Raw genomic sequence first — 17143 nt, 5'->3', positions numbered from 1 at the left:
TCACTGATGTCGATGACATCACTGCCTGGTGGTAGAACAAGATGGCAAATCCAAATTTCATTAAGGAGTATAATAGTTTACTAACTAGTGGGGAGTGAAGCACACTGTTTTCTGAAAGGTCTTGACATAGGTTGAATTTGCTTCCTGACCTACCACCTCTATTTCAGTTAATGACCATCCCCTGAGTCAATTAAGCTAAAACCTTGGAATCACCTAGACTCCTCTATGCACTAAATTCTGCTAATTCTATCTTCTTAGCAAATCCGAGATAAACCCATAAGACAGAGAATTCTCCAGAAGGATCATGCTCCTACATTTTCACAATGAACTATTATTAAATATGCTTCCTGATCCATAGTCTCTCATAATTTCTTCTCTGGCCCACTCGGAATTAATCCTTCCCTCCTACCTTCTGCCATTCCACACAGGAAATACCTGCCCTGTTTTACCTATTACTGGTACTGGAATACTTTGTTTCTATGCGTGTGACTTCAATCAGCTGTGTGATCTCTGAAAACAGAGACCTTATTCTTACTTCAATGCTTGAAACATAGTAGAAACTCAATAAATCTTTGCGAAATGGGAGGGGATGAGAAAGAGGTGAGCAGGCATCCCTGGATGTAAAGGGGAACAAGGGTCAATTTAAGTCTAGTCATGAAAGTGCCACTAAAACAGTGTTCTTTAAACTGGTAGAGTAATGGGGCACCTGGGTGGCTCAGTTGGTTAAGCGTCCGACTCTTGGTTAGGGCTCAGGTCATGATCTCAGGGTTTCATGAGTTCAAACCCTGAGTAGGGCTCTGAGCTGACAGCATGGAGTCTGCTTGGGATTCCCTATCTCTCCCATTCTCTCTGCCCCTCTCCCACTCTTGCGAGCTGTCTCCGTCTCTCTCAAAATAAAAAAAATTTTTTTAAATAAAATAAAATAGCAGAGTAATATCTTAAGATATCACACTGAGACATGCACTCTAAGACTAGAGATGAAAAAAATTTAGGAATCGGGGCCCACGTTCCATACATACTTGAGCATATGTATGGGTACACACACACACACACACACGGCCTGGCAGGGGGTAGAAGAGCTAAAATCCTTCACTGGGATGCATTTTCAGTCCAAGTAAATTGTAGCCAACTCCTCCGAGGTCTTGTTGACCTGGTCATCAAACATCTGCCTGAATCAAACAATCATGAACCCAGCTGGTCATAAAATGACCACGCTCAGGCTGAAAGCCTAAGTGACTTATATGCATTTGTCTCTGCTATTTCCAGGCAAAACAGGGAGACTAAAAGAGATGCTCCCCATTCATCTGACCGCTTGCTGTTCTAAGAAGCCAATCCATCAATGAATGATTTTAATGATTTCTCTTATTTCCTAGTAAATAAGAAACTCCTGATCTTTCAATCTTTACTAGTCCTGCCTCTCGAATCCACCTTTGGCATAGTCACAGAACATTCCTCAAAAGCTGCAAACTTTCTTACATGTTATAAAATACATGATATGTTATTTTTTTTAATGTTTAACGTAGATTATTAACTTTTGAGAGAGAGAGAGACAGAGTGTGAGCAGGGGAAGGGCAGAGAGAGAGGGAGACAAAGAATCTGAGGAAGGCTCCAGACTCTGAGCCATTAGCACAGAGCCCACCGCCTGCATTGAATTCATGAACCATGAGATCATGACCTGAGCCCAAGTCAGATGCTTAATTGACTGAGCCACCCACGCACCTCGATAAGTTAATTTTTTTAAAGGATTAAAATAATTCACTGGAGAGAAGAATTGTTATATCATCTAAGCTTCTACCCAAAAGTGCTTGAGAAAAAAGTCACTTAATGAATATGGTTATTTCAATAAAATAAATAAAAGAATTAGTCCAATGTCCTTATAGATGACAAAGGTATCCTAGAGCCTTCCTATAACTGGAAGCATGGATTAGAACTCGTTTAATTTCAGCTGAACACAACTTCAAGTCTGCCTTCAAATCATGAACCGATGAAACACCTTGTAGCAAAGGGGTAACATCATGTGTCATGGGATCAGCAGTGGACAAACGTAGTCACTGAATTTCAAAATTAGAAAATACTGGGTATGATTTAATCTAGCCCTTTTGCTTTGGGGGATGAGGGCTCTGAGTCTCACAGAAGTGACATGGTTTGCCCAAGTGTCCACAGTTAGTTAGTGCTGGAGCCCAGAACCAGAGCCAGACCTTTGATGGCTGGTCCAGTGTGCTTGCTCGTAAGAACTCAGACCCCAGGAACCATCCTTGGCCAGAGCTAGTCCACACTGGTGCCTCTTTGGCCCAAGGGATATGATACTATGAAGTAGATAGAATCAAAATCTCTTCAATAACACCAGAGCCTAGGATGGTTAAGTTCTCCTCTGGTCTGTATCTTAAAGGGCACACGACAGCATTGGGAAGGATTACAGTGACCTTCACAATTTATGAAAGTAACTCCACAAACCCCAGTGTAATAGTATTGTGTTAAAAAGTCCTACCAATGTCCATTTGCTGTGTTAAAGCTTTTAGAGTTAGAAATCTACGTTGGTAGATTTCCATTTGTTTCCCACACTCTAAGATATGGACTAAAAACAATTCTGGGCTCCAGGCTCTGAGCTGTCAGCACAGAGCCCGACGCTGGGACCAAACTCACGGATGCAGAGATCATGACCTGAGCCGAAGTCAGACGCTTAACCGACTGAGCCACCCAGGCGCCCTGAGCATCCAACTCTTGATTCCAGCTCAGGTCATGATCCCATGGTTGTGGGATGGAGTCCCTGAGTCAGGCTCCGCACTAAGCAAGGAGACTGCTTGAGATTCTCTCTGTCTCTGTCTCTATCTCTGTCTCTATCTCTCTCTCAAAATTTTAAAAATTAAGAAAAATTTAAAAACACAGTTCTAGAAGGAGACTATTAGTGGAGACTGTTTTCCTCGTGGCAAGTAGAAACAAACACAGCTAATTTTCCTTCTTCGCCAATGGACAAACTGTCTACTGCAAACTCACAGAACACAATTTTATTAATCTCTAGAGTAGATCATATATGTATTGGTTGTTCTATTTCTCAGGGTGAGAATAATACTTAAAAAGATCCAAATCGAAATATCTAGTTACAACTCTATTTATTGTTGTGACTTGTAATAGGCTATCTCATCTTTGTTGCTTTGTTTTTCATTTCTCTTAAATCATACAGGCAGTGGGTAAAAATTCCAAACAGAAGCTACCACCTAAATAAACATGAATAAACTTTCTAACTCTTTGATGTCATTCACACATCAGTAAGATTTTTGTAATTGAAAATATTAATGGGATTTTTAACCTGAATATAAAGATGCTCAGACCTTAGCTTTCCTTAATATTCTATTCTGTGATCTAGCAACAAAATCCAAGGGTTAGAGGGGATTCTTTACATACATAATTCTTATCAGGCAATTGTTTCACTCAGATCAGTCAAAAGAAAGAGATCGCTTTTGGTATGCTGTATTAAATATCTCCCATTCTCCACTGTTTCTGTATGTTCTGTATGGGTCCATTAATTTAGAATAAATGAGTAAAGACTTCGCAAAATAGCTACATTACTTTGGGCTTTTAGGGAAAATTTTTCTCCATGTCTGATCTAAAATCAGATCCCCCATACCTCAAATAAATATTTATTCCTGTTGTTATGCCTTAGGTGTTTGAGACAGCAACTCAATGTGGTTTCACTTCATGAATAAACAACAACACTTTGTAAATTAGCTATTCAAGCTCAGCATATAAGAAGGGGTCCTGACTAAATAATAAATAGAATTGACCGAATCACATAAATATTCGTACACAGGCTCTGGGAGCGGCAATGTCTGGATTCCAATGTCAGGTCCCTCTTCCAATCCGGGTGACCTTGGCAGAACTACTTAATGGCGCCTTCAGTTTTCTCATCTCTGAGATGATATAGTGGCAGTACCTACACTTAGTGGAGCAATGTGGGGATTAAGAGTGACATTTGAGGAAAAGTACCTGGATTAGGAAACATAATCTTACCTATTATTGGAGATCATGGTTTTTAAAACCTTATTTCTACCTATTTGGAGGCCCCTGAAAACACATATGGGCTTCGTCTCTATGCCCATCTCTGTGGTTCCTCATGACCCAAGTTTGTCGCCTGCTCCCTGTCAGCAAACCCATAGTCCCCAACCTGCCGTGATGTGCAGATCGTCTAGAAGAATCTTCATGTTCACATTTCTCTTCAGTAAATAAGGTTCTTTGCTGCAAAACAGTCCTAAGTCAAGAGATCCCTAAAGAGGCGGGTGTCAGTTCTGAAGACCAATCTCCAGGTTTTTAGGTTAGAGGGCCTGCCTCTTAGTGTCCTGGGTCCCACTGCCACGCAGTCTAGTCTGATCTGTCCTCCCAGGAAAACTTCCTGTTCCCACGCCGAGGTGACCCTATCTCACACTGGCCTAGGGACACACTCAGATTTCTCTACGGTTGCTGCAGCCACGCGTGAGCCTCGTTGTATTTAAAGTCCCACAACTACTCTTCGGGAGAACAGTAAAGTCACACAAAAGAAAGAGTCAAGTTGCACAAAACACACGTATGGCCACGTGAGCCTATGGTGCGGCCACAGGAGGTTTCCTCTCCTGGCCCCTCAGCCGCTGTCAACAATCACAGGGGATCTGTCCCCTGGCTCCTGACTCCCCTAAGCCCCCTCAACACACAGGACTCCAGGCCCATGTGGACGACCTGACCTAACGTACATGCCCCTTGCCCTCTGCTGCCCCTCCTTCACTCCAGCCTGGAGCCCTTCCCTTCCAGAAACCGTTCCAACTGCTAGCTTTGAAACTCTCCCACCCAGTGCGGCCAACCCCCCTCCAGGGCTTCTTACCCATGTTCTTCATCTCAGTGCATCCTCTTCTACCTCCTGAAGACCCCCCCCCCTCCATCTGCTACTTCTTTCTGGCTTTGTTTCCTCCCCCAGTACTGAGAAAGCACACCCCACCCCATAATCACTCTCCCAGCACGGGGCCTGGGGGTGGGGGGTGCTTTCTCAGTACTGGGGGAGGAAACAAAGCCAGAAAGAAGTAGCAGATGGAGGGGGGGCAGTGAAAAGGTAAGGTCGACATTGCTGCTTCCTCTCTCTGCAACTCTGCATTACAAACCCCCTCTGAGCCCAGCCTCATAGTTCACCTCTCTGCACCTGCTCCTCATCCCTACCGGGTAAAAATACAGAGCCACATGGCTGTGCAGACTGGGGGCTCCAGCCTCTGGCGGGGGGGGGGAGGCGCTCCATCATACCCAGTGGTCCTTAATGCTCCAAAGCCCTCCACCACCGAACTTCATTTCTAAAGCTCCCCTCAGACTCTTCCCCATGCTGCCTCTTCTCCATCTCAGCAGATTGTCTCATAGCCCTCTGCCTGATTTGCATGTCTCTGTCTTCCTCAAACTGCTGCTCTTCTCGCCCAGATCACCTTCCCCTGCAGCCAGTGGCTTCAAGTACCAGATACAAATCTCCAGCTCAAATTTCTATCCTGAGCTCCAGACCGCTATACGTAGCCACTGCCTGGCCCTATCCACTCGATTCCTCAGAAATTCTGCAAAAAGAAAATGTTCAAACAGCACCTATCATCTTTCTCTCCCATCTACCATTCAGCCTCTGTGAATCACACCTGATGGTCCCTCTCCCTTACCCCTGACCTCCACCCCTACCTCCACTGATCTGATCCCCGTTATCTGGAGATGAACCTCTTTGAGTTCCAGCAGCTGCCTATCAGCCCTGATGTTGGCCTAATCCTTCGCCTGGATTATTACCTTCTTGCCTTCCCAGCATGCCCACCACGCTCCCCTGACCCCTTGAACGTCCCCTGCTACCAAGGCTCTTTCTTCACTGTCAAGCTGACCAGTCACAGGTGGCAGACCACCCTCCAGGGGCTCCCTGAGCTTTCACGGTCCCGTCCCAAATCCACGCTGCAGCCACAGGGTCCTGCTAGATGATCACACCTTATTTCCTCATTTCCACTTCCCAGCAGGCGTCTTTTGCTCTTGTCACACCAAATTCCACAGGAGTCCTCCAAAATACATGTTTTCATGTATTGACAGGTTCAGGCAGCTGCCTCTCTCTGGCCCCCTTCGTGCTCTTCTTTAGACTTTAACTCAAGATTTCTTCCTCCCCACAGACTTTGCTGCCTCTAAGTATGGTCAACCAACATTCTCCCACCTACTCTCACATGCATTTGTCTCCTAACACTTTTCATGTTGCATTTTAATTGCTTAGCTCCCTGGCCCTCTCCAGCAGCTGGAGAGCAGGGAGCGTGTCAGGCTGCATAAAGCTCTTCTGGAAAGGGCCAGACAGTGAATACTTTAGGCTATGTGAACATTATGGTCTCTCAATGACGAAGTTGTAACTACTCATCGATGGCACATAAATGAATGGATACGTCTGTATTCCAATAAAGCTTTACTTATGGGCACTGAAATTTACATTTGATGTAATTTTCATATGCCACAAAATAATAACCTCCTCTAAATATTTTTTAAATTATTTCAAAAGGTAAAAAACATTGTTAGATCATGGGCTGTTCAAAAACAGGCAGCAGACCCATGCTATTAATATCGCTCTCCTGCACTCCAGGCTTATAACGACACAGTCAACACTTAGCAAATGTTGGCTCAATAGATGACGGGGACCCATTTGGCTAAATGGCCTCCAGATGAGAGAGACGGCTAAGAGCGTCACATTTTCTCTGGAGGAAACAGAAGTCAACAAGATCAGCATATTTGGTCTGTTGCTTTGCTAACTATGTCAATGTTTGCCCCGGAGAGCTTGAACTTTACAAGGTCAAAGGACAGGAAGGCAAGGGGTTGTGTCTTCTCTCCCTGAGGAAGCCTAAAGAGTTAATTCGCTTTGAGAGTCCATTGCAAGCACAGCACTGAAGGTCAAGTGCCAAAAAACAAGTTCCCTTCTATTTTATTTCCTGGGGTTTTAAAGGCAGCAATATCTCTGATAACCAACTATGATAATAATCTTTAGAGAAATTGGTAAACATTAGTATGATTAAGGCATAGAAAAGCCTTTAATTTGTACCTCCAGAGTAAAATGCTAATAATGGCATACTTTTCAAAGCATATAGATGATAAAGATTTGGTTTTCTTCTAACAATTTTGAATTGCAAAGCACCACTCTGCCTCTCTGAGGGGCCTGGCCTCAGAGGTCAGAAAGCGAAGGCTCAGATAGGAGGCTGGGACTGGTGTGGGAGGATGCACTCCTGTTCGAGACTCTTTCGCGACAAAGTTGCGGCATTTCCTAGCGCATGATGCCTGCTAAGACATTCTGTGTTCGGGAAATGACATCGATACTTGTAAAAGACTCTACTCTGTTTAAGGAATGATTCCCATCAAGCTAGCAGCACGTGCAAATCTGGTAGTGGTCCTGGCTGCAGCAGCCGACCTCAGAACCCAGCCCTCTGCCTGGGAGGAAGTTTGAAGGGAAACCCAGAGGGGCTCCGGGCAAGAGCAGAAGGAGGCTTTTGTCCTCCCTGCAGGGGTACTGATCCCCAGTCAAATCACAGATCAGGGAATGGAAGCATGTCTTGAGAGCGGAGGTGGCTGATAGTCTTTTCCTGTCTTGGAGGGAAAATTGAAAATTGTGATAGGAAGATTAAAAAAGGAAGTACCGGGCTAGTCAACTTTCCTAGTTATTCTGCCAAACAGTGTTTAAGTTGAGCTGCTTTTTTTCACATGCCTTATGATTCACGCAGATGCTTCCACATTGGTGCTTCCTAGGAAACTCTGGGAGAGGAGAGCGCTGCCGCCCTCCTACACTCTGCCTTCCGCAGCCCAAAGCTCTGCCCGCAGCTCTGAAACAGCCTCTGCGGGCCCACTTCGTGCTGAGGACCTACTGACGTTCAAAGCTCTGTTCTCTGGAATGATTCTGGTGGCTCAGATCTCAGACTCCGTGGTGGTGGTGGTGGTAACAGGGGTGTAGTGTCATGAAAGGCTGGATGTGGGCTCCCGGTGTTTTGTGATTTAAAAAAAAAAAAAATCAACATATATTTGGAGTCTTAGGATCAAACTTACTGACAATTTTGAATGGGGTGGAGCTGCCCTGCTGGTGTGACCCTGAGAAGAGGTGTGGAGCCTGTGGGTGGCTGACAGCTACTCTCCCCCATTTCTCATAGAGGAGGCCCCCAGAACCACACTGGATTCTGTGATCCTGGCTCTCCTACTCTATCGGGCATCCTTCACCCCTCTGCGCAGGACAGAACCTACACAGGCCCTGAAGAATGCTGGTGAACGAGACTGTCCTCTTGGTAATTTTACGTTTCTCACTCGAAGCTATTTGATAGATTTTATATTTATCCATAAATATTTTGCCTCTCTGCAGTGAGCCAAGGGCTGCACATTTTACAAACTTTGCCCAAATTTCTTTTTCAAACTCACTCATCTATACGGTTGATGACCCTGTGTGACAATCTAAGAATTGAAGGCTCCCCTGTTGTCTCCTGCAAACTCATTTTTTTTTTCTGCTTCACATCATGGCATATTCCAACTTCCAATGCTAATTTCTTTCAAACTCTTTAAGTAAATATATGTTTTTCACCTAAAATGCTTTAGGAACTTCTGAATCATGCTGTCAAGTGCCAGAGAGCATGGAAAATTTTAAACAAGAGATAGTCCAGCAGTCATTTATATTTTGCTTGGAATGCATTAGAATTTTTCTTCCTTAGTTGATTTACTTTCTTAATCACGCTTTGCTTATGCTAATTGGTTTATATTTGTTGAAAACAAGCCACAGGAAGAAAGAGAATCTAAAAGCCTCATTTTAGAAAGAAACAACCCTGGCATGAATTACACAACTGGCGGGGCACCTGGGTGGCTCAGTTAAGTGTCCGACTTCAGCTCAGGTCATGATCTCGCAGTCCGGGAGTTTGTGCCCTGTGTCGGGCTCTGTGCTGATAGCTGGGAGCCTGGAGACTGCTTTAGATTCTTTGCCTATCTCTCTCTCTCTCTCTCTCTGCCCCACCCCCCAATGGTGCTCTGTCTCTGTCTCTCAGAAATAAACATTAAAAATTTTTTTGAAATAGACAACTGGCCATCCTCAATGGGGAGAACTCATTTGTGGTAACCAAGGTTTGATTATCCTGAAATTCTTGGTTAAAAGTCTTCACTTTTCCTCATACAATATCACAGAATTAGAAAATGTACGTTTTAAGTTTCATGTCAATGAAAGGTTCAATGATGTGTTACTTTTAGCTGCTCTGCCTGGGGAAAAAAAATAGCACAGTGAGCAGTATGGAAAGTAAGACAGAAATGTTACCTTAGCTTTTAAAAATGTAAACACGTGTCTCCGTGTCTCCGATATAATCAAGGACCATAAGAATATGTGGTATTTACTTATTTGAAGTTCTATAATGAAATGTGAATACATTACCAACTGGTAACTCTATATCGTTTTCTTGTGTGTGCCCAAGAACCTTTAACTAGACAGATCATCAACTGTGAAAAACAGATTTTTTAAAAGGGCTATAATAATAACTACAAGAATTCATATGTATTTTAAAAAAAAATAATTAGGTTTCAAACAGAGTGAAATAAAACCTCATGTTGAAGGATATGAAATTTCTGCAGAAGGAGCATTTTTCAGCACTGACTATATAATTGGTAGATTAAGGAGAAGATATTTTGATCTGATCCTCGTTCAAGTATATAGCAGGTTATTTTTAAAAATGCCCTAATCTCTGCAGTTTTCAAAAGCAGGACAAGAAAAACTACCATACTATACTTTATATTATTATTTCAAAGAGCTCTGAGAGGGATTTTTAGTTCCTGGTGGGTACATGTGTGTTTCCTCCACTCTGGATGTCTGTGCTTTAATTTGTTTATTTAATAGAATAATACGGAAAACAAGCAATAACAGAGTCAGTACTTTAGCCACAGACCCAAGTGATAGAGGGAGGCAATTTTCCTTAAAGCAATTTCTGGGAGCACTTTCTGCATGAAAAAAAGAGACTGAGAAGTGAAACTCCTTGAGTGTTAATGGTATCATCGCTAGAACTGTTCTCGAGAGGCAGCGATCTTTGACCTCGATCCCATCTTCTGATTTCATTTTCAGAAAGACGAGGTGGGAGTAATCACAGGGCAGAGCTAGTCTATGTTCCTGCCCACCGCATCCCAAAAGACGCCACGCAGGACAAGCTGCATTAAGAGCACGGCTCCGTGTGGCCATTCTTATTTTCTTAGGTAAAACCACTCCACAAACCTAAATAGTTACAAGAGACTTTAAGGAAAGCACTCTAATGGTATTAAATATAGCTCAAACTACCAATGAAAATGTCAAAAAATGGATATCTATTTTTGGCAAGGCGTGGGAAGATGGGAATTCTCATATATCTGGGGTGAGTGCAATATAAGTCAAATTTAGAGAGCCAAAATTAGAGAGCCGAAACGGGGCATGTGCTTACTACTCAACCCAGACTTTGCACTTCTTGGAATCCTGCCTACAGAAATACCGCTAGGCAGCACTGTGTCTAATGACAAAAATTGGTAACAACTTGAATATCCGTCAGTAGAAGTTAAGTAAACGGCTGTACATCCATTCTAATGGGGAAAGATCTCTAGGTCATGGTGCTGCATGAAAATGACTATGTTTTGAATAATACGAATAGTATGATCCCACTTATATTAAAACACCTATGTGTCTATGTACCCATACACATGTTAACCTAATGAAAAAGATCTGGTGGATGTACACCAAAATGTTGGGGGAGGGGGACCTTTCTGCAAAGGGAATGACATAACAGGGCAGTGGGAGTGAAGTCTTTTTTTTAAACTTTATATATTCATAAAATGGGTTTATTTGAATATGTACATGTTTATACTATGTGGACAATTAAGAGATTTTTTTAAAAGAACAAAGTGATCCACGTTCTTAAATTTTTTTAAATGTTTTATTATCCATAGATGAGAGAGAGGGAGACAGGGTGCGAGCAGGGGAGGGGCAGGGAGAGAGAGGGAGACACAGAATTTGAAGCAGGCTCCAAGCTGTCAGCGCAGAGTCTGACACAGGGCTCGAACCCAAGAACCGCGAGGTCATGACCTGAGCCTGAGTCGGATGCTTGACCGACTGAGCCACCCAGGCGCCGCTTAAATTTTGTGGCCATAACCAGCCCCTTCCATGGGTATCTCAAGGAAGCTCAAAACATATTCCAGACATGGATTCGGTCCTAATTTAGAGTGTTAATGAAATTAAGCATAAGCACTGCTATCCCGAGTTCAGGAATCCCACTAACTGGGTTCTAGCTTCATTTTATTGCTTTGACAGAAAATTGAACTCACCTCATCAGGTTCTACCAGACACTCAAATGACTTGGTAACTACTGCCCTCACTTTTTGGATGCAAGTTCCTCAAATGACTCCCTTTTCTCATGGCTGACTCTGGGTCACTACTAAATGCATTCCTCTTACGGAACAAGCTTCCTCTGAATCAGTCAATGGAAGCGATAGCCTTTTAATTTCTCGATGTGCAGAGTATGGACTTAAGCACCAAATCCTGAGCCCAAAGCCTTCCATCATGCATTTGCTTTTCATTTCTGGGTTTCATAACCTTCCTTTGCCCACCGTGCAAATCTTCTTAGGGGGGAGCCAACACAAATGAGCTTGCTTTGACTATTGTCCCTAACTTACTGTCCCAGGCTAAAACATCTCAGTGATTTAAATCCTTTATATTAGTTTTCCTGGTACACAATTATAGTTGGAATGTCAAATATTTAAATACTTAAAAGAGCTCCCCCTGTATGATATAAAGTTACCTTTTTGTACTTCGATTTCCTTAAGACACATTTCCCTTTTATGGTTCTCCGTCGACCTCTCGACCACCACCCTCTGACCTTTAATATCTTCTCTTAACGATCTTCAACTCATTCTTACTTTCTCCATCTCTCTTGGCACACGGCCACTTTGTGATTTAGTAAATACAACCTGGTTATATAGGCGATGGGGATTGTGTTCATCGAACCCTTACACATTCAAGTTGAATCATCATCTAGGATCGGTACTGTCCAATATAATAGCCACCAGCCACATGTGGCTATTTATTTAAATTTAAGTCCATTTAAATAAAATTGACTTTAAAATTCTGTTTCTCTTTCTCAAGAACCACATTTCAAGTGTTCAAGAGCCAAACGTAGCTAGGGTTGGTGGTCCTGGACAACAGATACACTGCAGTGAGTTCTACTGGACAGCCCTAATCCAGGCATTGCAATGACAATGGCACCTAGAACCCAGGGAGAATTCAAAACTTTAATAGCAAGAAAAAACTGAATCTCGGGAAAGCAGAAAATGTATCAATTAATCATGAATAAAAGCAAAAACCAAACCCACTATGTGTAGAAAGAAGTTAACGAATTTCCCTGAGTAAATACATTTTCTACAAATCTTTACATTTCTATTGAACAATCCAACAACAACCTCTTCCTAAGCATTACAAACACTGGCTGGATTATAACATTTGTTGATTCAGGAATAATCTATGGATTTTCTGAATTATTTTTTTTTTAAACAGAAGATTTATGAAGCTGCCAGCCTGTTCCTTCTCACTGAGGTATAAACAAGTTTGAAAAGCTTGGGCAAACAGGAATGTGGGAATGTTCCCAAGTACTTTAACGCCCTCCGAAAGGGGAGCCAATCTTACCTCCTCCACCAGTGACAAGGGGCCATCTCCCCACTTGCCATGCATGTACTCATCCATCAGCCTGCTTGGCTGTCACCTCCCCGTGAAATCTGCCTGGAACCACCCACTCCTTGCATACAACATCCCAGCAGTCATGTCTCCCTGCTTTGCCCACCTCCTGTGCCTGCTTCCAGAACTGTGCACATTCCACCAGATTCTAATTACCTACTGACATGCCTGTCCTCTTGTGTGGCTGGGAGCTCCGGGGGGTGGGAAAATGACCCACTCGGATTTGTATTCCCAGCACTGAGCACTGTGTCTGACACAAAGAAGGTTCTCAATAAATATTTATTGACCTGAGCAAACTGGGCTCAGAGGGTAACCTGCTTTCACCCTTAGACTCCTGCAGTCAGGGGGATTGGAGGCGTAATCAATGTAACCTACTTTGTTACCATCTACATGCAATTAACAGACCCTTGAATTAATTTGCCGAGCTATTATTGGCTATGATCCAGTTGGCTATTGACAACCTGCGTGTGTATTTGCTAACTTGGCTATAGTCGCTTCCCAATTTCTTGAGGAAAAAAAATAAGATACTCTCTGAAAACGAACAAGGTTGTTCAACCTGAATTCTTTGACATTTTTCAAAAAATACAAATAAATCCTGGGGCGCCTGGGTGGCTCAGTCGGTTAAGCGGCCGACTTCGGCTCAGGTCATGATCTCGCGGTCTGTGAGTTCGAGCCCTGCGTCGGGCTCTGTGCTGACAGCTCGGAGCCTGGAGCCTGCTTCAGATTCTGTGTCGCCCTCTCTCTGACCCTCCCCCGTTCATGCTCTGTCTCTCTCTGTCTCAAAAATAAATAAACGTTAAAAAAAACATTTTTAAATATACAAATAAATCCCACAAGGGTGATATTTGGATTTAATGAGTTAGAATGCAATGATAGGTTATTGTCATTATTTAAAACTTCAATAAAAATGCACTCTCCAAAGTGTAAGCCAGGAAAATGTTGATTGGTTTGTGTGCCTAAGAAACTTGACTTCATTAAATGGGCAAATACCCAGATTTCAAAAGGAAAGCCCACATATGTCCATATTCTGCCAAAAATCATTAGTCCATAGGCCTATGCGTTTAAAACCAAAATTTAATAATTTTGATTAAGAAACTGGCATTAGCAATCAAAATTTAAGATAAGGTAACTTGGTACTAAATGCAAGCTTTGAAAACCAGGATAATGGGGGTGCATGATTCTGTCAGTTAAGCATCCTACGTTGGTTCAGAACATGATCTCATATGGTTTGTGGGGTCCAGCCCCGCATTGGGCTCTGTGCTGACAGCTCAGAGCTTGAAGCCTGCTTCAGATTCTGTCTGTCTGTCTGTCTCTCTTGCCTCTCCCCAGCTTATGCCCAGTCTCTCTCTATCTCGCAATAGTAAATAAACATTAAAAAAAAGAAGAAAGGAAAGCCAAGATAATGATTTCCTAACCAGGATGTATAAATATACGTTCGTTTTTTAGTGCTGTAATGATATCAAAGCCAATGGGACTTTTTCCCTCCACGTTCGACTGGAAGCCTAATGGTTTCTTTGTTTTTCATCTCTCCTTTTCGTATCAACGGAATACCACATTTTATAATATTTATGGTGAAAAAAAAATAAATACTATCTATCTCTGAATTTATTAAGGAATTTGTAGAACAGTTTTGTGACTCTTTTTTATTTAGAGCAATACCCTAGAGATTATATCTGTATAGAGATTTAGCATTTCCAAATGCTTACAAGTGCATTATCACATTTAATGCAAATTGTTCATACACGTCATTAGCTCCATTATTCAGGCAACATCTGCTCAGTTTACATATTATTCATGACATTTCCCCCCCACACCTCCTTTTTCCCTTCCTGGCCTGCAATTTGATCATTTTCTTTCCTATTAGTCTTGTGCTAGTGACAAGGGAGGAAGGAGGAAGAGAGGAAATTCTGGCTAATCCTATTTTAAAATGTATAGGGTTCTTTTAGAAAAAGTGACTGAAGATATTTAAACTGCTAGTGAAATTAAGGCTCTGGTGAGCACAGGCATTAACGTGCATGATTTGAGTTGCTTTAATGTTTGTGACTTATTCAAATACCTTTAATCTGTAACTTCCAATTAATAACCTAATTGGTTCTAATCATGATTTCCTTGATTTGGGCCTGTGTGCTAGGGATTATTATTTCCATCCAGGACACGGAGAGAGAGAGTTGATTAGTCCCCGCGGAGGCCACGATTGGAACCTGAGTCACTGGATCCCAAATTGCACCATTCCCTGCAACCGGTGTCCCCCAAGCTTCGGCGTGCCTCAGAATCCCAGGGGACTTGTGATGCACAGGCGGCCGGGGGGGGAGCCCCAATCCTGAAATTTCTGATTTGGCAGGTGAGGTGGAGCCTGAGAATGTGCACTTCTTAAGAAGCCGCGGTAGGACCATTGCTCTAAACCACGGCTGCCTCTCTCAGCTCTTTTTACGCCCCACCGAGCTGCAACCACATCAGAGCAGGGACAGTCCCCTCGAGACCGCGTGGCCCCTCCATGTGCCCGCCCCCCACTGCCAACCAGACACCATCACAGCGCCCGTGTGATAACTGCATAATTACACGCCACATAACTGCTGCATGAATTGCCTTCCACTTTCTCTTGGTATTGGGGAAACAGCAGATCAGTCAAGAGGAACGTGCAAATAACCTTTTTTTTCGTAGGGATCTGTTTAAGCCAAAATGTTTGCTCCTTTTTCTCTTCTAAGCCACTGAATGTATATTAAGCAAAACAAAGAGGCACAGGTGATAGGAGAAACTGACCCCCAGCCCCCATCCCGCCCAGGAGTACTTTGTGCCCTCGAGGCACCTGAGTCACTTGACCACGTGGTAGGACCACCAGGGGTCTGTCCCTCCTCTCCCCAAATGCACAGACCACCACCGTCACCAGTCAATGCCTTCCCAGCTTGGTGAAAGGGGGCTGATTTGCTCTCATGCCATAGAAATAAATGACCTTATTTTGCCCCCCCCCCCAATAATTCCTTCCACTCTTCCTTCCTTTACCTTGCAAAACAAGTCACTTCAAACGGGCATTACTCTGTTAAATTTTTTGCAACTTGGGTATATACACGCTATGCTTTTTGAGGAAAGCGGCCCGATCGTGACACCCCAGACAGTTAAGTACCTGGAGACCCGAGATCCCATGAACCACAACGTTCTACCCCAGATCCCACTGGTGAAAGTAAAACAGCTGTAAGAAATGGATTACTGACAGTTTGTTAATGTTCAACGGCATGGTCTTACCTATGCACACTAGATCCATAAAACCATACATTCCATAGCAGATTTGAAAAAGGATGTCCTTCCTCTGCCACACTGCATAGGGGCTGAAGGCAGACCAGAGGAGCCAGGTCATACTTGCTATTAAGAACAGGGATCCTAGGATTACAGCAATCATCTGAACTTTCTCAACCAGTGTTATAGAAATGCTTTGCCACTAAAAGAAAAACAGAGGCATGTAAGAAAAAGGTGCTGTGTTCAATTCAAAAAGGAAAAAAAAAAAACATTTTCAGCCCCATGTTTCTCTTCATAATGTTAGACGCTTTTCGATCTGATCAGCCCCCAAATGAATTTTTCCATTTCATCCCGGCTATAAAAAATAGACAAGCAGATAAAGATTAATGAATTGCCTTAGCTTCATTATTTTCAGTAATTCACCGCTCTGCACATTTAATCTAGTTTTATTCCAGATAACAGTACTGCGAGTGAATGGCTGAGGAATATTTAGTACCTGGGATCACATTATTATCTTTCATGCATGCACAAAATTAAATATACTCCGAAGATATGCGTTGAAGTCTCCTCTATTTGGAAACTTATTTTGCTTTTTAGCACATTTGGCTACTGCAAAAAAAGGGGAACTGTCTCTTGCTTTTGCAAAAAAAAAATGTAAGAAACAAATACATAAGTTACATAAGAACATCAATGCAAAAGTCATTAAAGTAATACACTAGAATTCTAAAAGAACTATAAAATTGTACATTATCTGTTACTGGTACATTTCATATAGTCAGATATTACTGAATTTTAATTATCTAGTGAGTGATCTGTGAAGCCATTTTTTGTCAAGATTTCGAATTGGTAAACAAATGGAATATCTTTGAAATTCACAAACCGTGTAAGTACCACACTAGTCAATGGGGAGAATAATTTGGTATCCTAAGTATCAGTATTTGTGAGGATTTTACAGTCCAAATGATCAAAAGTCTTTCAAGAGTGTTATCAACTTGAAAGGATTAATTAGTCATGTTCTCCCTTTTGCATAATTGAGACAGAAACAAGACTAGGATTGCTATTATGGTTTGTCAGTAAACAATGAAACTCAAAACAACCTGCACAATTTTATTCTGTGTGAAAGGGCTCTGGCTGTTGCAACATATGGCTTGTCAGAAGAATTCCTAAACAGTTTAAATAAGCTTTAAAAACAAATGAGCTTGAACAACCAGCATC

At 42.6% G+C, this 17143-nt stretch overlaps 1 protein-coding gene across 1 annotated transcript in view; it reads right to left on the bottom strand.

The window, feature by feature from the left end:
* The window catches only part of MARCHF11 (membrane associated ring-CH-type finger 11), a 102833-nt gene that overhangs the window by 7925 nt on the left and 77765 nt on the right, over positions 1–17143 (bottom strand). Inside the window, exon 3 of the mRNA XM_049648269.1 lies at positions 15938–16130. Within this exon, the coding sequence (XP_049504226.1) occupies positions 15938–16130 (193 nt within the window). The remainder of the gene's footprint in view (positions 1–15937; positions 16131–17143) is intronic.

The sequence above is a fragment of the Panthera uncia genome, assembly GCF_023721935.1.
Source record: "Panthera uncia isolate 11264 chromosome A1 unlocalized genomic scaffold, Puncia_PCG_1.0 HiC_scaffold_17, whole genome shotgun sequence".
NCBI classification, from domain to species: domain Eukaryota; kingdom Metazoa; phylum Chordata; class Mammalia; order Carnivora; family Felidae; genus Panthera; species Panthera uncia.
The sequence above is the reverse complement of the archived record's forward strand: the minus strand, read 5'-3'. Positions and strand labels throughout refer to the sequence as shown.